Source organism: Dermacentor silvarum, chromosome 3 (assembly GCF_013339745.2).
Source record: "Dermacentor silvarum isolate Dsil-2018 chromosome 3, BIME_Dsil_1.4, whole genome shotgun sequence".
Classification (NCBI taxonomy): Eukaryota; Metazoa; Arthropoda; class Arachnida; order Ixodida; family Ixodidae; genus Dermacentor; species Dermacentor silvarum.
In genome coordinates, this window is record NC_051156.1 from 84,114,250 (window position 1) to 84,135,891 (window position 21,642).

Genomic DNA, 21,642 nt, shown 5'->3' on the forward strand with positions numbered 1-21,642 from the left:
TAATGTTGGGTATTTATTGCCATCGTGGTGCGTGTGTCCATGTCCGCTTCGTGGTGTAGTGGGCTAACGCCGCGCGCTCGGAAGCGAGGGGTCCCTGGTTCGATTCCGCGCTACGGACACAACTTCGGAATTTTTTTCTCATTTTTCTCAGACTGGTTACACACTACTACTATGACGACGGGGACGGAACGGGTGCCGCTATAAGGAGCTTCGCCCCTAAAAAAAAAAACGCGCGCCACGGTTTCCCTTCTTGTCTTTGAAGATGTGTGCACAGGCACTCAAGAGCCAATTCACCGCGAGAACAGGTTAGCCGCTAGGTATTGAGCGATTTCAAAATTAACTTTATTGCAATAAAAGCACTGCAGAGTGAATGCCCTGATATATTTTAGCTGTAGATAAAGGCTATGCAAATTGAAAATCAAGTTAAACATAATTGCCGGGCTTTTCATATCAGCTTCGTGTTCTGACTCAGGATCATCAAATCACGATATCGTGTCTCCATTGCTGCAATAAGACAACCGCCGTCTTCGCGGCAGTGACATTTTTCATTATCTTTCGCTAAACAACATTGCCCCCACGATATCTCGAATGCAGTTATAAAGTCAGGTCCCAGAAGGTGTGGCAATAACCCACGCCTCTTGTATATATTTTAGCAGGCGGCTCGCACTCGCGCAGCCTCGGTGGGTGGACATTTCCCGACCGGTGCCAGTAAAACACGTCGAGCCACAAAATTGCACACGCCAGAGACATATCGCTGTGTCACGTAGTCTACCTGGTTTAAACGTATTGTACCGTACCGTACTATCTTCAGCTTTTTGAGCGCACGTGAACACGGGAACGCATGCCCTTCAGTATTAGACAATCAGTTTTAGTTTCACGTACACAGAAACTATGCGCACGCAAACGTGACAGTTGTACGTGTGCTACGCGCCGCATGTATGGAGCACTTATAGTTTCGCGTACGCAACAGTCCGCGGATGGAGGCCTCAAAATGTTTAAATCGATGATTCCGCATGCCTACTGGTGCCATCGGTGGGCAGACATGAACGCTACTGCAGCCAAGTTCGTTCAAGACAAACTGAATTTGGAGCCAACGCGCGATTCTTGCACCTGGCGAGCTATGCATCCGTGCCAGCTTGTGCTGCGTTCTCTGTCTGGTAGGTCGCAGAGCCCGTCATGTTCGTGGGGTGAGATTTCTCGTGCGTACGTGAGACTCGAAGGCGCATTAGCATTTCGATCCCGCAAGAGCTTTACGCATGTAGCACTTCTGCGTACGTGAAACCAAAACTGTGCATTGTGGCGCAGCCTGGCGGCACTTCAGGTTTGTTGTGCGCATGTGCAGCGAGAGTAGCGCTCGTTCACGCGCATCACGTCATCGGAGCACTCGCATGACGTCTCGTGTGCTGGACGGCTCTATTGGAGACAAGGTCTTCTTTGGTGACCTTACATTGATTTGGAATTCGTGACGTCCCGGTATTTGGTCACTTTCGTCTCATCAAATTATTCAGTTTGAGCCCTTATAATGCTTTTAAGACAATAAAAATGCTTCAGAATGAAGCTTAGAAAGAAAAGCACGCACAAAGTAAGCGTGCAGCTATGTATGAAGCGACAATAATGCTTAATTAGCTCAGAAATGTCGAAATGAAACCCACATGCGCCTGTTATAACTGCGTGAGCCTAAAACCGGAACCTGATGTATGGCTTTACACAACTACCAACATGGCGCGATCGCAAGGGTTAGTGCAGTCTAAACATCTGGGTTGATCATGAAAGTTGTGCTGAAAAAAGAGGCCGAAACAAGAAGGTTAGGTAAAGCAAAGATTGAGTAAAGGGCTCTAGGTAAGAGTAGGATGGTGCCAGAGCAGAGTAATGTGGCGCAGGTGAAGTTAAGGTAACTCACCTGCGGTTAAACATTGAGGAAAGACAATGTCTTTAGGTGGAACGCCTCTCTTCCCTCTCGAATAACAAACATAGAAAAACATATAACAACAAACCACATGGTACACTAATACGCCCCAGAAGATCTTCACTTACTTCGATATCAAGGGCTGTTGAGTCGCCGTAGCTGTCCTTTAACTGAGGTCGGAGTTAGCTCATAAGCAGAACTGCGCAGGTGCAAGATCAAATGGTGTGTTCTCGTCCTTGGTGTCTGGGCCAGAAATGAAGGAGTATGATTTTTTGATCTCATTTCTGCCCGCGATTCTATTCATACCGCAATTAAAGCGAAAACTGGCTTCGTATTGCAACAGGGATCGTTCCTTGATTTTGCTCAAGCTTGGCCAAATATGTTATGCAAGAATTACAGCCTTAATAGCCTAACCTTACAATTGAGTCCTTTATTGTAGAGCTTCTAGGTGTGTAAAGGCACCCTCTTTTAGTTTGTGTTTGTATCAATCTTTTTACCTTATTTTGTTTTTGTTGTCGTTATAGTACTTGGTGTAATTGTATTGATCTATCTGTATTGATCTATCTATATCCACTCCCGCTAGTGCCTCCTGATGGCATGCAGTACTCTCTAAATAAAAAAATAGCTTTCGGCTACGTATTACCGCTGCTAGTGTTGAAGTTTTCGTTTTCCTTTGTTACAAGGAGGAAGCGGGGCTAAATGCTGAAAGGCTTGGGGGGGGGGAGCTTCGCTCTATCGTACACTTCGGCATAACAGCTCATGAAAGAAGTTATCATGGTTAAGAGGATAAAACATATAAATGCAAAGGCACTCCAAGCATAGATAGAATAAAACTGAGCGAGTTTGTAAGCGTTCATAGTGATTTCTGTGCAGAGCTCACACATTAGGAGGAAGGACGAAGAAGCAAATACACGCAGGACAGGTGCTGACTCGAAACTGAAATTTTATGCAGAAACATAAAGAAATCCACATATCATAAAACACATGACGAACCCCCGAAACGTTCCTGTCTCTTTGACACAATTCGTCCTTCGTTTTAATTGTGAGCGCTCCACAGAAATCACCATGCACTGCAAGTGTTACATAGAAGCAGCTAACGTGTAACATGCGGAAGCTAGCACAACCAACATTATTATCTACTCTGAAAAACATAAGTTTCAGGCACGTAATTATTGCTTTGCTTTCTTTTTAAACATGTTCCAAGACACGTCTAAAATGGGTATGTGTAGAGACCTCAATAACAGTTGCAATTACTCAAAGTTTAATTTTTGCTTACCAATAAGTACGAGCTTTAGGATATGTAGCATTTTTGGCCAAAATTAATATCTGTTCTTAGAACGGTGCTCTTTAGAGTGTATAGATAAATGTTTGTAATATGTTGCAGCAAGCGAACATAGTAGAAAGGATCAGCTTAAGTAAGCCATACCTGCTGAATAGCGGTGGTGTTGAAAACTGCTTGTGGCCTGCCACCGTAGCCATAGATTACCGCAAAGCCCTATTCTGAAGGATTAGAATTTTCTGGTAATTAGTAGTACTGGTGGTCTCCCATATACAAACACAATAGGTTGACTTAGGTAGACAAGAGCAAATTATATCTGCAGCTTAACGTTACGGCTACCAGATTGGCCACCTTATAGAGACAGCCAATTATTTTTGTTCTTAATGCAGAGGCAGTGATAATTTTGCTATGTGTGCATTCCAACAAAGGTTGACGGAACCAAACGCCAAGACACTCGATAGAAGCAGTTGGTGTATTTTGTGTCTCCGGAATTTATTACTAAAAGTACAAAAATAAACAGTAATAAGGGCCTGAAAATAATATATTTTATTTAGATAAGTTTCCGGAAAGTTTATTGCGTTGCGGCCAGAATGGGCACCTTCATAATGTTTACCATAGTTTGTGCTTCTATGAGAGCCACGCTATAAAGATTAATTTCGTATCGTCAACACACAATTATGTCTATGGTACATGGTAGATTAGTAATGTTTTAGTATGTATTAAATACCAATAGCGCCTCAATATGGATCCCCGAAGAATAGTCGGTTAGAAAGACATCGTTCACCCGTTGCACAAACAATAAACATCATTCACCCATTACATAACAACTATGTCGTAGAGTTACTGCAACGCCGCCTATGTCGTTGCAATACGCTTGTTTAAGAGAATATCAGGCTGTATGCAGTCGAACGCCTCCCAAAAATCTAGGCATAACCATGGGGTATATTATTTGTATTCAATAGAGCTGATGCCCTCTCAGGCCATTCTGTCTTTTGCTTCGGTTCCATCTTTCTTTCAAGAGAGAAATAAACGCCATTTTTTTAAACTTCGCTAAATATTTTCAGCAATTTCATCCGTAGCGTTTGCACTGGATTTGTACTTATTGAACACACACACTAAATTAAGAGCAAACTATCTGCGATTAAGCATACTGATTTCAGTGAAGCTTTTATCCTGTTTCATTTTAGTTAGATTAGTAACTTTATGTCATACGTTAGCGCAGTGGATTTGAATTTTCGCAAGGCGCTCAGTAAAATAATCGGTTTCTGTAGCTTTTCACTTTTTTTCACTTTATTTCTATACTTTTTAAAATCATTTACCACAGTAGCGTCTCGTCCACGGAATACGATAAATGGGAGCGCCGACTCGCCTGATAGCGAGCCAGCGGCTTTGTGGCTCAAATCATAAATGGCGCGGAAACTTGCTACTACAGCACCCACAGCTGCGTCGCGTGCAATGGCCCACTGTGATGATTATGTTGTGGGCGCAGGTCAGCCAGACGCACACGAAAGCAACCAGAGACACAAAGAGACGTATTTATGACACGAACGGCACATGGGACGAATACGGGAACACGAACTATACAGATAAGCTGGATAAGTGTCACGCTCGAGCACTCACAATTCTACAGAGGAGTCCGGCCTCGTGGCAACGGCTCGGCGGACTTGGCTCTGACGGCGGTGGGTATACGGGCGGCGGTTGACGTTCAGGGTGGCACCAGGACGTAGCCCGGTTCAGGAGCGCTAGCTCTGGGTCGTAGCCCGAGCTCGGCACCGTAGCGGTGGGATGAGAGCCGGGGCGAAGCCCAGCACAGCAGAGGGTGAAAGCCGGGGCGGTGCCCGGTTCGGAGAACAGGACCAGGGCTCTGGGTCGTAGCCCGAGCCTGGAAGCATGGCAGCGGTCGTGCGAGCGGGGACGAGGCCCAGCTCCGCAGGATCCGCGTCGATGGTAGAAGCCGGGGCGGCGCCCGGTTTGTTGAACAGGACCGGGATGCCGGGACGTGGGCCGGCGTTCGGTCCGCTCCATCTCGCTGCACTGCCCGTTCTGTCAGCCTGGCTGCCCCGTCGTTCCAGATGGTCTCTCCCGGCACGCGCACCGACCACGCGCACCAACGACGCTCATTCCCGCGCTTTTCGGCCCCACACGCCGAGCACAAGCACCGAAAAGCCCGCGTATTGCGAATATCGGCCCCGCACACCGATCACAAACATTAAACTGGCGTCCTCCTACCACACCCACGTACGGGCCCACGCGCGGAGTGGCGTGCGGAAAGACAAATGGGCTTTCTGGTTGTTGATTAATTCGCTTGTTCGAGAATTATGCTCGTGTATCCGATGTTCCCGCGAGGCGCTGTGTGTGCGCGCGCTAGCAAGTTGCGCTTGTGACCTGCCCACGTTCGCCGGATATATGGTTGCTTATACATGCGGGAAAGTTTACTACTGCAAGTGCACGCTAGTGTCACGATTGCAGATGTTAAGCAATATGATTTTGTACTTGGTATGTTTTGTTTGTTCCTGGTCTTATATATATTTTTAAATTGGTTGAAAAAACAAACTAAACTGCCTCACGTTTGTGGGCGTTCAGTATATCGCCGAAATAATCTGTTATAGAGCTCCTCTTACTCGTACGTATATTATTATCTTGTCGGTGTTTCTGAACTTCAATTTATGGCAGGTTTCGGCTTGTGTCGTAGTTCGCGTCACCGACGTGCTCTCGATGATACAAGTCCTGTGACCAGGTTAACGTGTCCAGCTACAAGAATGTTTTCTACGCACTACACCATGTGATTCGGTGACTGGTGGCAGCGTTGCCCTAAAAATAGCGAGAACACAACTCAGAGTCTAGGGAACATCAGCCAACTTTTCCTTTATACCGGGACTTTGCAAAAACAAATACAATTTTATAGAATTGATGGTCGCTAATTTAGTAGGCGACTGGCATCCACGCAGAATGCATTTTATTTTGTTTCCTACTTCAATAAGCTTAGCGCTCGCAGGCTCCCACAATCACAAGCCAATATACCACTGTTTCTCCACGAAAACAGCGCGCTGTTATTGCCTTTATCTCCGCTCGGAGAACTGCGACGTCGAACTTCCGCCACACAACCATTTTTAACTCTTTGAAGTAGGCAGATAGTATCTCTACTGCTTGCAGTCACAATCGAAAAGTGCGCCGCAATGACATATCTCTTCAATCAGAGACCACAGCAAAAGCGTATCATCCTGCCACTTAATATATTGATGGCTGAAATGGTTCTCGACATGTTCGTTTCGAGGCTTGACCACCACACGGGGCGCACATTTGACCTCATTATATAGGGAAGAGAGTGTATTTGAAAGGCGATGAAGAAGAGATGAGGTGACTGGAGGCAGAGAGCACGGTTTGATTTTTTTTGTGCTGGGACATTACGTGGCCGCAACAAATGTTTGGGAGACATCAGAGTCGGCGCTCCTGTGTGCCTGACTCCGACTGTCAACGAAAATGTGGTAGATAGCAGCGTTCTTAGACTACTTTGGTACATACTGCGAACTTTTTCATGTAAAGCCCGATTTTTGTACTTCCTGTTAAATGTTCTTTGATTTAGAGGGTGTTACGACTGGCATTTAGTACAGTTGTGCCCGGCGGCTGTTTTCGACGAAGAATGCTGCACCGACAGACCAGTGGCAATGAAATACCAGTCATGCCCTTCGGTGCCTAGCAAGGTCGGGGAGCTGGCGACTTGACCAGCGTCACCTGAGACTAATGAACATGCTATTATGTTTCGTATCTTTGGCTTTCCGACAGCTCAGAGCTGATGGGGCGATACCAGTTTTGAGTCATCGGTCTCGTGCGTCGTTAAACGACATCGATCTCTTTTCCGTCACGGTATTGACTGTGACAGTCAAACAAAAGAGCTCACTTGACACGACGACAACGCCACCCTTCGTGGATACGTTATTTAGCGCGAAGGCTCATCTCTCTTTCAAGCTGAACTTCATGAAAAGCTCCATCATTCTTGCAAGGGGCCAACGGCAAGAATTCCCGTGGGAACGGATGAAAGTTGAGGTTCTCAAGTCGCCAAGCGGTTGCCCGTATGTGGGGGCGGTTGCGCAACCTTGGAGACGTAATCCGGCGGAACACTGCAATGTCAGGGGCGGGATTTTGCGAACGTTTCGGCGATGTGATTAGACGAGAACAACAGTGAATTCTTCTACGAGAGAAAGGGGGAAAGGAAGGGATTAAAAAGCGGAGCTTCAGTGCTGTGAATGTGCTCATTCTTGCTCGTACATTGAAAACTCTCCAAATGTAAATACTGTAAATAAACCCTTTGTTGCATCTATCTGACGTCGCCCCGGGCCTCTTGATTGGTCGGCAAGTGGCACATCACCAGCCACGTGAACTCGTAATGACCGCTCGGACACGAGTCGCAACAACTGGTGGTTGACTGCGGTGAAATGGAACCGTCACACAACGCCAAAGCCAAGCAGGAAAAGCTTTATTAGAGCCGTCCAAGAATTTTTCAAGAAATTTTGAATACGACTTGCTTACGTCCCGCATATTACATGTGCTCTGCCAATTTATATTCTAAGGGACGTACTTGAACAATTTTAGTGTTTAATCGCTTTTTTCCTGCGAACCATATTTAATAAATGTACGTATAGCTTTCTCGCGCACTGTGGGGATTAAACAGATAATTCAAATATGATCAATCATGCCACAAATCAGTAAGCCAGATTAGATATGAACACAATAATCCTTTGCCACACAAACCTAATTCTCATACTGTAGCGGTATCACTGGTCATCGTAGTGGATAGGGTAATGTGGTTTGAATACGCAAAGGATGAAATGACGCTGATGAATCCTGTAGTATATTGTAGTCATCAGATAAAACATCTCAATTCATCTATCCGATAATTACAAATGGAAGAGAAATGCCGTTCAGAATTTCGAGCAATATTTCAACCAAAAATTAAGAAATATCGCTTCTTTGTAGACGCAGTCATGGTAGGAGGCCTGTAAATTGTCACATTGACTATATTATGCACTGGTGGTACAGTTCAGCATTCACCATTTAGAGGCTGTGATCTTCTAACCGAAGCCACTGCTGTCATTCTATAAGGGAGTAAATTGAACCAGGCACTGTGTTTGCGTCCACCGTTAGCGTTTCTCCCTCTTCGTAAACATGTGCTCATGCCTACTATATATTTAGTGCCAAAGTAAACTAATGTTTCACCATACGCTTCTCTTATGCACTTCTCATGCGCTTTTAACGCTTCGTTGGGCGGCCGTATAACAACGCAGCGTAGAAGACGTCTGACGCCCGAAGTAAAAATCAAAGCATCTTCGTAAAGAAAGATGGTTGAACGCGAAGCTTTCTCCCATGCTGACTGAATCAAAGTCCAAAGCGAACGACCACGCAACGCACCCAAGAAATGCTGAGCGGCCCGATGCGATGCATATGTGATTTGATTTCTTGTTTAGGATTGTTTTTTTTTTCTACGTTGAAGTTGAATTAAGACAAATTTCGTTAAGTTGCATAGCCTTTATTTTAGATCATGTAGCCGTTGGTTACACTCACGGACGACTCCACACTTGCCCAGTATTGGCTTGGGATCACTGGTAAATGATCAGAGGCCCTGCCATTGCCGATACATGGGATCCGCCTTACGGGCACGTTTGCGCTTACGTTCGCGTGCGGCAGGCACTTCCGCCGTGCACTGCAGCCGCGACCTACCCATGGCTGACGGCCAGGAAAAATTCGCGTGACGCGCGTAATGCAATGCAGATATATACAGTTCGTGTGGGTAGCGTGGCGTTGCGGTTCCCATTGTCCCTATCGGTACCACTGCAAATGTAAACTGGGGTGTTCTATGATACGTATGTCGTGCGCCGTTCTCTATTGTGAGCGCAGATGCGCAGATAGTTCCATTGTGTAAGTTGGGCTTTCCTGCAGTGTGTTTTCGGCGCTCACGGACGAATCAGTGAGGCAAAGAAAGCTTCGCTTTAATGATTCTCTTACACTGTACGCACTGAGCATACGCAACACTTTTCGGCGCCACCCTAGAATGCGCTGATAGTACTCAATGTACAGTCGCAATCTTTTTGAGGGTGAACACGGGAGCGCGTGGCTTTCTATATTACCAGCGCCGTCAGACGGCAGCCGCAATACCTGCGCGCATGCTCGGTAGGGTAGGCTCCTTTCGTGCGCATTACGTCATCGTAGCGCGCGTGTGTCGTCTGCTAGCCGTTTTTCCCCTCAATAGAAACCAAATTATGACAGAAACCACGATTTTGATTCTTTTAATTGAGAACGTTGTGCTTCTTATGCTTGGCGTTATTGTAATTACTTCAACTTTTCACTTTGTTTAGTTTTCCTTCTGCTGTGTTCTTATCGTGCAACGAACAGGCAAGGAAGCACAAACATCCGAACTTTTATTTGGTGCAAGTTGAACAAAAGATTGATAAGTTTAGAAGTAGTATTAGTAAGCAGGAATAATTTTCTCTTTGATAATGTTAGTATTTTGTCGTACAACCCTCTGCGGAAATGCTGCTGCCATCCTAGAGGGCAGTGACGCGTACAGCGCTGGCACGAAGTCATGATGCGCTCGAAGGTCTTCCCATTCTTGTCGAACGGCTGCCGACAGCTCGTCCCCAGTCGTCGGGTGGACAGGTTTTCGCACCATGGCTGCTTTGATGTACCCCCATATATCATCGCAGATGTTCATGTCAGCGCCTTTGGCCGGCCAGGACAGCATGCTGATTCTGCGATTTTCTATATGTTCCTTGACGACTTTTGCCATGTGAACCGACACCATGTCATGTTGAAATATAAAGTCTGCAGCGGGAAAGACGCTGTGGGCGTAGGGCAGCAACACATTGTCCAAAATTTCTGTGCAGTATCGCTGCGATGTAAGGGCACCTTCTATGCGAAGCAGAGGCCCGAGACCATGCCTTGATACCGCGCCCCACATGTTCACTCAGTTTCGGCCACTCGCGGCAACTCCCTGCACACTGGCTGGCTCGTAACTGCATGGAAATCGTATTTTTGACCATCCTTCGCAAAATCAAACGTGCATTAAGAAAAGTTTCTTACAGTGTGCCTCTGGTTCGCCAAACTCGCATCCGTTGGTCTTGGCGAGCTGTAAAAGTCGAATCATCCGAGAAGATCACTCGGCCTCAGTCATCTGCCATCCATGAGGCGTGTGCTTCGGCAAACTGGAGAAGTGACTTCTTGTTCGAAGCAGTGACGACTGGCTTTCGTGCAGCTACAGAATTTCGCAGTCCAGCACTTCGGAGGCGTCGCCGGACCGTTGCAAGGGAAGCGTCCACATCTAGCTGCTCCCACACTTGCCTCGCGGACTGGAACGGGTTCTCGACGACAGCAGCTACCATAAGCGCGTCTTCATCCTCCGTCGTTGCCTTTGGTCGACGCCTGTGTGGGGCATCACAGAGTCGGCCTTCCTTGCTTAATGCCTGAATAATCCTGTTGACGGTCTTTAGCGGCCTGTGCACGAGAGCACCGATGGAGCGCTGTGAATATCCCTTGAGCGAATATCGTACGATTTTCCACCTCTCTTCTTCGGGAACGCGGGCCATGCTCAAATCCAGTTGCTGCTCTGACAGATGCGCTAATGTGCAAGAATATACTGGGTGTTTCTGCGAACACTTTCAAAAATTCTTAAAGGTTGCCTGTGGCAGATAGCACAATTCTAGTTCATGAGCTGGTCTACTCGAAGAGGCGGACATTACTTGCACAAAAAATTGAAATGCATAATCGAATAATTAGCATAAATTCAGTAATTAGGTTTTAACTAATTACCTGATGGCCCATATTGCAATTTACAAATTGTAGCCGTGGAGTTCGCAAGGCGGATCCACTTGGAACGAATTCTGGCGATGACATTAGTTTCGAGATATTAATTCCCGAACTTTGCGGAGAAATGCATTGGCGTTCCAGTTAGATTCTTAACAAAACGTCGCTTTTTGCATTGAAGTACAAAATTAACTCGAACGCCAATGCATTTCTCTGCAAAGTTCGGGAATTCATATCTCGAAACTGGTGTCATACCGCGAATTAATTCTAAGTGGATCCGCTTTGCGAACCCCACGGCTACAATTTGTAAATTGCAATATGGGCCATCAGTTAATTAGTTAAACACTTAATTAGTGAATTTTTGTTAATTAGTCGATTATGCATTTCAATTTTTTGTGCAAGTAATGTCCGCCTCTTCGAGTAGACCAGCTCAGTAACTAGAATTGGGCTATCTGCCACAGGCAACCTTAAATAAATTTTGAAAGTGTTCACTGAAACACCCTGTATATACGCTCCTCAAAGACGCAAGCCCTTGTTAAATACGCCCACAAGTGTCATGAACATGCGTGGCCTGGTTACAGATCAACAATGATCTTGAGAACGCCCACAAAACATGACATATATTTTCAAGTTTATTGATGCATCGTAGGGAGCATAATGAGAAGTTCAACATCGTCGCCAATTCCGAACCGTACGGCTACCTTATTGCGGTACGCGCGCAGCAGACGACACGCACTTGCTTGCGTGACGCAATGCGCGCGGCGGAAGAATTTGTGCACGCCGGACACACTGCGCATGAGCAATGCTCCTCGTTGCCGACGCTGAACCGCGCTGTGAGCTCAGAAGGCCACGCGTTCCCGTGTTCAGCCTCAAAAAGATTGCGACTGTACGTGCTTGTTCATGCTCAGAAAGCTCAGGATAGTACATAGTTCACGCGGTTTGTAATCAAGCATTCCGTTGACCATGACGGTAGTAATTCGCGCGCAAGAAAATGAATTTGATATTGCATTATTCTTTAGGGCAAAGCGTCAAGAAGCGCGGGACTTCCGTGTTAGTCTCCTTTTCATAAAGAAATAAATTCAACAAGAGAGGACCCTCGGCAAAAAGTGGCAACAGGCAACACGTCACCACACGTCACGCTATAGTATTGATTGCGAACGTTAGCTGCCCCGAGCATCGAAAAAAGGAAAGTGAAATTAAGTTCACAGACAGTGATTGATTTTTTTAATTCTTTGCCGCGAAAACTGAAATGTTTTGCGTATAAATGAACGTAAACTTTGCGACTTATTTTTCTTGCCTTACCTAGCGACAGGCCAATGACGCGCCAGATGCATGCGTCATCCGCGAGACCATATAGGAGGCTATGGCCAGACACTCCCCCGAGGCGAGTGAGGGCGCGGCTCTGCCCGCGCGTTTGCGCGCTCGCCCGCGGCGACCCGTCTGTCTCCTTTTTTTATGTAGCCTGGTTACTTGAGCTCCCCGCGTATTCTTGCGTTCCTTCTGCACTGGGACAAGACAACACTGCACTGTTGGACTACGGCAAGGTGAGAAATTTTGTTTCACAGTCTACGACGAAATTAGGCTTACGGCACGGGACCGAGACTTAATACGCAGTTAGCGAAAAACAGCTTGGCCGTCCTGGCGCAGTTAATTTCAGTTAATGAATCATGCTGGGACATGTTTCCGACGCTTCCTAGGGGATTATTGTAACTTATTTCGGCTCTGTTGAGGCACACTGGCCCCACAGGGCGCTGTGACGCAGTTAGCGAGAACAAACTTGGCCGTGGTGCGTAGTCTAGTGCTTCTTTCTAGGAGAAGTTCGTGCCGCTTTCTCTGACGCCAGACATTACTGAAAAGTAATTTCTTAACTTTTTGGGGTACTAGCTTTTGAGGCACGCTGGCCGCACAGCGCGCTGTGGCGCAGTTAGCGATAAGCAGCTCGGAGTGGTGACAAAGTTTGGCGTTTGGTGAATAATAGAGGGACAAGTTTGTGACGTTTTTTGTGGCCCCGCAACAACACATACCTTCTTTCGGTACTCACGTCTGTCGAAAACGCGATGGGCGATTACCAAGAGTGATAACATGTGAGTGTGTTGCTAGCGCCGGCAGAACGCGCGAAAAATAACGCCGAGGAACATATCAGAAACTTGTATTTCGAAAATTCTTCTTGTAAAGGACTGAAAACCGTCTTTACACTCATGCATTTGTCTTGAGTGCGAGTAGAAGGCATTCTGCGAACGTCTAGTATGGTCCGGCTGGGAGCCTCTGTTGCGTCCGTCTCTGTGCATGCAGTGTAGCGTCGTGTCGCCCGAGGCCAAATTTTGGAAACGCGAAGTCACCCGTGTACTTGTGCTGCTAAAGTGCAGGAAATAATGCCCGGAAATGTGGGAATGCCTGGAAATCAGGTGTTTTCATATTTTATGGTATTGTTTGGGAGGAGCCGGGTATTTTCTACGCCATGCATGTAAAAGCGAATTGCTTTTGTTTGTAATGCCACCCATTCACCGCTTTCACACGTTCCGCCTCTACACGCAGTATTCCTACATCTAAATACCAAGTGACACATGCTTGTAACATGCTGTTACGTGCTTATAAATATAACATGCTTGTAATTTACTTTTTTTTCAGCAGATGCCGTCCGGTGGAGCTTCATACGGGAACTACGGCTTACCTTGGGTCGCAACGTTGGATGAATGCAGAAAAAGCGCGGAACGAGTATATAGAGCAAAATAAATATTTCCTCATTTCAAAAAGAGTCTTGCGTCTATTTGTGAAATTGCACGTGGCACAGATTCGATGGCACTTGAAAAGATCGTACGCAATCATAGTTACCAAATAATAAACCGATTCCGCACGAAGACCGTGCGCGTTCGGGCAAAAAAAAAGAAAAAAAAAAGAAAAAAGCGCGGCCGGCGTGCTAGCTAGCCCTGAAAATGCGCGCGCCCAAAACCGAAAACGGAAGTGATTGATGCCGCCCGCTGGCACGCTGCCGTCAATTCAGCCGCTGGGCTCTATGGGAGTGTCCACTCTTATTGAATTCCTTTCTATATGTCCTTTTATTCGCCATTAGTGTGTTGACGCTTTGTTCTGAAGATGAATTTATGCGAATTCGTCTAGGTTTCAGTTTTACGGCATTCCTGTTCTTCGCGCTTTCCGGCACAATCAGGGCTTCATGCTCGATTCCTCAGCAATATATTTCGCTCAATTTCAGGAATGCGACTGGGGCACCGTAGGTAAAACATTGTGATTTCATTCGACGCTTTGTAATCACAGATGAAAGAGAGATGTATTTATTATAGAGGAAAGCAGAAACCTCGAGCTAAGCTAGTGTGCTCTAGACTTCTATACAGCGTTTAAATAAGAGGAAATACCACAAAAAAAAAGTGGGAGAGAGGGACGCTTATGATAGCACCACTGCCACGCTTATGATAGCACCACTACCACGTCGAGACAGGCGCAGTTGCTGATAGTAGCCCCACTACTGTGTTATCTAGAAAGACGGCACCTCTTTGCCAGCCGAGCAGCCGTTTATTTTGTGCAGCGCACGTGTTTTTAGAACTCAGTGCAACGTTCGCCGTCGCTTCTACAGCATAAAACCATCCGGGCTTCTCGGTTGCATCTGTCTGCAGGTAGGTGCCAGCTGCGCTACAGAGTGGTCACTGAGCTACTGCGGGGACGACGAAGAAGGCGACGAAAACAGGCATGTCGGGTTTTGTGTATTCGGACTGGTGCGAAGTCTACCTCTGCAGTGCGCCACTTCAGCAGGGGAACTCCATGAATGGCGCTGTCAACGCCCTCTCGCTGTTTGCCTCTTCATCGCGGTCGGTGTGCGGAAACACGTGGGAGAAGCACTGGATGCTGGTGTTTGACTACGGCGAAGAGGAGGTGCTCATCTGCGACGCCGACATGGACCATTTGGGAGAGCTCACGGGACGGACCTCGTGGAAGAAGAGGGCCGTGCTACAAAACTACGAACACAAGGTAAATGTGATCGGCTAGAATAGTTGAGCTAGAAACCCACAAAATATTATTGCAGAACTGTCTCTCTCTAATATGAGGTCCATATCGATAGTTGCTTGCTTATTAGCAGGAATACAATTATTTTGCTTAGTCAGCAATGAAACGGAACTCTTAATAATAGGTCAGCGTTAACGAAAATATTGAAACTAAAGTTTGGCATTAGAAACATGGCGCAAGACCAATCACTTCCATAGTTAGGGATTCTCCTAGCGCTCAGAATAGGCCAAGTTGCATCGTTGTTTCGATTCGCCATTTGATAAATGATACAATCATGATTCCGACTGTTTTTGGATATTTACCAGTTCTGTGAATCTTCGGCTTTCACAAGCCTTAAAGGGTCCTTCATATACAGTGGACAAATGTTGTAGACGCATTGGGTACAGCTACAGTAAAACATTCGCGCCACAATTTGAGAAGCGTCTCAGATTAAGAGAGCTACGGACGATTACAAGTTACCCCCCTCCCTAGCCATGTTTTTCCCCTCAGCTCGTTCGCCGAGTGATCGGGGCTAAGCTCTGCCTTCGCTGGCTCTGCGTCATGATGTGACATCACGTTGTCTACTTCCGGTCGTCATAGAAACAGCGCGCGAAGCTTGTCCAACCTCTCCGCTAGCCGTCTGGCCATCAATGCTCAGCGAGGGCTATCCAAGCAACGTGCGTAGCGAGCGTTCTGTCGCATCATGGAGTGTGTCCGCTATTCCGGTAACCGCAGGTGAGCTTGGCGTTTTGACTGACGGGCGGAGACTTAAACTACAGCCCCTGCATACTACTGTCGCTACGATGAAGGGGCTGTAGAGTAAACGTGAGCGGCCCGCACGGTGTAGCCACCTGGTGGCGCAGAGCTTACCCACCCAAACACAGAGCTACAATTGCCATAACCAAGTGTTAAACACTTCAAACGTTTGAAAAGACAACGTGTTCACGATTACGCTCCTGTGATAAATTTAAACTAGCAGCAAAGTAGGATACCCTTCGTTAATGCTATAATAAATATGTGTTTTTCTGGTTGAGCTCTGTGCTATCAGGTGGCTGCACCGTGCAGGTCGTTCAAGTTCGCGCCTCCGCTCATCCGCTAAAATGGTCACTCCACTTGCGCTTGAATTTACCCGAATACCGGACACGCTAAACGTCTTTATTGTGGCAGTAATCCTCCGGCGTCCAGTGACGGCCGCAAACGCGTAGATCCTGGTGCCGATAGGATGCCGGTAGTAGAGCACTGCACGGGCCGATTTTTTCGGCCCGGGCCCGTTTTTACGTTGGGCTGTCCGCCCGAACCCGACCAAAAGTTTTATGGCGCGACCCGGGCGCGGCCCGGGCCCGGAAGTAATCTACGTTACCCGCCCGGCCCGGCCCGCCACCCCATTACATAAGGCCCGAGCCCGGCCCAGCCCGGCTCGAAACCGGCCCGAACCCAGCCCGAGACCTAAAAAGACCACCCAGCGGCATTCAAAAAAATAAAATAAAGAAAAGAATGAAAGGACTTTATTCTTGAGGCTTTACTATCCTATCATCTCCTCTCTTCTGTTACTTCTACATTTTCATAGGTGGCTTGGCTTTACCCTGTGTATGTGCCCTCTCTTGGGTATTTTATATTGGGTTATAGCAGCAATGCACGGCTGGCGTCTGCAGCCTTACATGTTAAGTGCTGCAGCGTCCCGGACCTAGTTGGGCTGCGTGGTGGGTGGCCGCCATTGCCGCCGAAATAAACGAAAATAATATGGGAACGCCTGCATTTCCCCGTTTACTTGATCGTCACCCTCACAAGAGGGGACGCACCGAAGAACTAATAAGCCTATTCAAACCGAGAGAAATCTTTCCCCGTTTCCAAGTTGTTCACAGCGAAAAAACAGAAAAACCAGCTAGAACCGTATCACATTTTCTAGTCGCAAAAGGCCTGACTGAAGCCCTTGGCCCTGGTTATAAGGTTACCAAAATGGCGAGTGGGGACCTCCTCTTTGAGATCCGTGATAAAGAACAGCACAGTAAAATAAACAAGCTTGTGGCATTTGGCGACATACCTATTACCGTTTCACCGCATCGGTCTATGAACACAGCACGTGGAGTAGTGTCTGATGCAGATCTCATCGACTTGTCTGAAACCGAACTATTGGAAGGCTGGAAAGAACAAAACGTAACAAACGTACAGCGCATCGTTATCAGAAGAGACAATAAAGAAATTCCCACAAAACACCTCATCCTGACCTTTGCCACTTGCGATCTGCCACAAACCATAGAGACCGGATATACGAAGATAGCTGTCAGGCCATACATTCCTAATCCCAGAAGATGCTTCCAATGTCAAAGATTTGGCCATGGCTCGCAGAGCTGCTGTGGTAGACTGACATGTGCGAAATGTGGAACCCAAGGTCACGCATCAGATAACTGTGAAGCGACACCCTCACTGTGTAAACTGTGATGGTGAACATCCAGCTTACTCCAGATCCTGTCCCAACTGGAAAAAAGAAAAAGAAATTATCACTCTCAAAGTGCGTGAGAACATCTCGTTCAAGGAAGCACGTAAAAGGTGCTTGCCATTCCACAACACAACATATGCCGAGGCGACGCGTCAGGGGGCAGCGTCGCACCGGCTTCCGCCACCTGCCCGGCCTGCGCGCAGCGAGCCGCCGGCTGTGGCAGCAGCCCCTATGGTGGGAGCAGCCAAGGCTGCCTTGCCATCACCGAACTTGGCCACACCAGTGGCCTCTGCTAGCTCTGGCAGCAGCCAGGATAGCACGGAGGCTAAGGAAGTACCGTCAACCTCCGCACTGGTGGGGACAAAGGCTTCGTCTTCCGAGGCGAAGCCAAACCGACGTACTCATCGCTCGCTAGAGCGAGTGTCCAACGCCTCGCAAGAGGCAATGGACACAACTCCTTCTCAGACGGCACACGGAGTGCCTAGGGAGAGACGACTCTCCCAAGAACGCTCCAAAAAAGACAAGACACCAGTTACAGCGCCTGGAAAAGGCTCTGTAAAATAGGCTGTACACTTCCCTTGAGACACACAGCACCTTTTATTTTCCTCTAACATGAACACAATAATCCAGTGGAATGTTAGGGGACTACTCCACAACCTAGATGACATCCAAGAACTTATCAATAAATTTAATCCAAAGGTGCTGTGTGTTCAAGAAACACACCTAAACTCCAGGAACACCAACTTCCTACGTCAGAATATTGTTTTCCGAAAAGATCGCGAGGCTTCTGCCGCATCATCTGGTGGTGTGGCCATCATACTCGACAGAAGTGTAGCCTGTCAGCAACTTCCACTGAATACGGCACTTGAGGCAGTAGCCGTTCGTGCTGTACTTCTTGGTAAACTCGTAACCATTTGCTCGCTCTACATACCCCCACATTATCATTTACACAAGCATGCATTTCAGTCATTTATATATGAATTACCAGAACCTTACCTCGTTCTTGGCGATTTCAATGCACACAGCAGCTTGTGGGGCGACACGCGTATCGATGCGCGAGGACGCCTAATCGAACAATTTCTTTTCTCCTCTGGTGCGTGTCTCCTGAATAAGAAGGAACCCACCTACTACAATCTCGCAAACAAAACATTTTCTTCCATTGATCTCAGTGTAGCTTCCCCGTCTATATTTCCAGAACTTAAATGGGAAGTTATAAAAAATCCTTACGGGAGCGACCACTTCCCCATACTGCTGAGATCACCACTACAAAACGAACCTTCACCACAGGCTCCCCGATGGAAGTTTGATACGGCAGATTGGGAGAAATTCCAAACTCTTACAAGTGGTATCTCGTGGCCTGACATATCTTCGCTGGGAATTGATGCTGCTGTTGAGTATTTTATATCTTTCATAATCGGTGCCGCCAGGGGCGGATCCAGGTTTTTTCTGAGGGGGGGGTCAGCTTTCAATGATGATGATGATGATGATAGTAGCCTTTCTTATTTACCGAAATTCACCGTTTCTACTCACGATAAACCCATGTTTTATACGTCTAGAGCAACACCTGTAGCCCACCGTGGTGGCTCAGTCAGCTCAGGCGTTGCGCTGCTGAGCACGAGATCGCGGGATCGAATCCCGGCCATGGCGGCCGCATTTCGAAGCAGGCGAAATGCAAAAAAGGCCGGTGTGCTTGCTTTGTAGTGCACGTTAAAGAACCCCAGGTGATCAAAATTAATCCGGAGCCTTCCACTACAGCGTGCCTCATAATCAGAACTGGTTTTGGCATGTAAAACCCCAGAAAGAGGAAGACCTGTAGCGAAGCCAGATATCGGTTTCTCCGAGCTTATAGGAAAAGGACGTTACCCAATACAGCCATGTGCTTGGCGGCTGTGCCTGATAATACAGGGTGTTCAAAACTAAGCTTTATGTTTTTTCTTAAAATTAGGCACTGGGAGGCACGCGAAGACCACCTGTGCAAGTAAGTTATGTAGCCAGGTGGGCACAAAGTGAGATGATAATAATCGCTGTGAGCAGCCCAATTAACCAAAATTGAACAATTATTTTTTGTCGACTGCAGTAAGTGGGTATGTTTGTAATGAAAACTTAGAGGCAATCGTGTTTCTTACTGCAGTCAATAAGTTAATTATTGAATTATAGTCAATTCGGCTGCTGAGAGCGATAATTATCATCTCACTTTGTGTCCCCCTGGCCGCATAAATTATGTGCGCAGGTGGTCTTCACGTGCCTCTCAGTGCCTAAATTTCAGAAAACCATAAAGCTCAATTTGAACACCCGGTATATCTAGCCTGTATTGTTTCTTAAAATAAAATTTGGGATGATATGTTGCAGGTTCGTTATAAATGCGTAAGCACGGGTCCATCTTTGGAGTTCTGTTGGGACACCTTGTTTTCCTTAAGCAGATTCTTTGTGTTCGGCTGAGACACCTTCGTTTGCTTTGAAGCTCCAACGCGGCAACCACTACGCTGGTTGTTTACGATATGCGAATCACCGCGTATGAAGACTCACGACACCACCTACAAGAAGAACGATATGGTGTAGTAGCCGAGAGCGCGAGCCAGCGTCTTCATGTTTTGTTTCCCACGCTACGCCATTCGTTTACACAAGGCGCGCATCTGCTCCCGTTTCTCTAACCACGTGACGCCATCCTTGGCCTGCACGCCGGCGTTGGCCGCTGACGTCACGCTCCCCCACTTCGCAGCCGCTGCTCGCGACTTAGCCCCGCTCCGCGAGAACGCCCACTCAGATAAACAATTGCGGCGGCTTTGACCCTACTATGCTTAATGTACGGTAATAAAACTGCGAAGTTACAATGAAAAACTTGTAGCGTACGAACGGAACTGTGCTCGTACTGGATATTGTCAACGTGTAACTGTGCTCACAATGAGGGCTACAGTTAAAAAAAGTTGCCCATGCGTAATTCTTAGTTTAGCTGTTAGTTATTATTTATACAGGGTTTGTCCGAAAAGTAATGTCAGTGAGTCGATTAAAAAGAAATTATTGATCAGATCGGTACAACACAATAAAATGTTTCGTCGTTACATTGCTTCTAGCGAGATTTCCAACCATCGAAGGCGTCACGGTAGGCCTCCTTAGGAATGTCCTTTAGAGTCTTTGTGCAAGCCTTTTCGACTTTGCCAACTGTCGCGAAATGATCTCCTTTCATCGGAATTTTCAAGCGCAGAAAGAAGAAGAAGCCTGGGAGAGCCACGTCAGGACTGTAGGGTGGCTGGGGAACCGTTGGCATCTTTCAATCGGCCAGGAAGCGGGACACAAGGAAGGCGGTGCAGGCTGCATGGTGCGTCGTCATGGTGAAAATTCAAATCGGTGCGATGAGAATCCAGCCGGGTGCGATGAATCCTTCGTTTGAGTCGCTTGAGCACTTTTACGTAGAATTTGGCGGTCACGGTTGTTCCATGGGGTAGAAACTCATGGTGGACAAGGCCACTGATGTCAAAGAACACAATCAGCATGGTCTTGACCTTTGACTTGCTAATTCTGGCCTTCTTGGGGCGAGGGGACGCCAAGCTGTGCCACTTGGTACTTTGCCTTTTTGTTTTGGGGTCGTATTCAAATACCCAAGTCTTGTCAACTGTGATGACATTGTCCAAAACGTGGGGGTCACTGGAAGTCCCAAACCTCCTGGCACGTTTCAACTCGGCTCGATTGTTGGTCGTCCATTAACATTTTGCACAAGATCTTCGCAGCACACTTTTCGCATCTGAAAATTATTCGTCAAAATCTCGCGAAGGGTACTTTTTGGAATGTTTACTGTCTGTGCCACTAAACGGACACTCAAACGAGGGTGTGAGTATAGAAGATCTCTCGCGCGCGTCACATTTTCGTCGGTGATGGTCGTTGACGGCGGTACAGCGCAGGCTTCATCGCTGACCTCTTCACAACCTTCTAAAAAGACCTTGTGCCTCCGGTAAATTTCACGTTCTGACAAACAATTATCACCAAAAGCTGTCTTTATCATAGGAAAAGTTTCCACTGCAGACTTGCCGAGTTTCACACAAAACTCGATGGCAATCCTTTCAAACGAGTGCTGCATTACGGCTTGCACGGTAAATGAAAATGAGTTGACGAAAAACCTTGTCCTTACTCTCCAGATGGTCACAGACGACTGAGCGACCGCGCGTGCGTAAGCTAACTTCCCCCTCCACCAACCCCAACTGGTCTTAGTGCGCTGCGACGTATAGTCTCTTCACA

General features: G+C 47.2%; 1 protein-coding gene across 3 annotated transcripts in view; it reads left to right on the forward strand.

The window, feature by feature from the left end:
• Positions 1-21,642, forward strand: part of LOC119445548 (uncharacterized) — a 381,600-nt gene that overhangs the window by 352,111 nt on the left and 7,847 nt on the right. For all 3 annotated transcript variants that reach the window (XM_049663397.1, XM_049663398.1, XM_037709815.2), the window contains exon 2: positions 14,609-14,960. In XM_049663397.1, coding sequence (XP_049519354.1) covers positions 14,682-14,960 — 279 coding nt within the window. In that variant the 5' untranslated portion in view covers positions 14,609-14,681. The remainder of the gene's footprint in view (positions 1-14,608; positions 14,961-21,642) is intronic.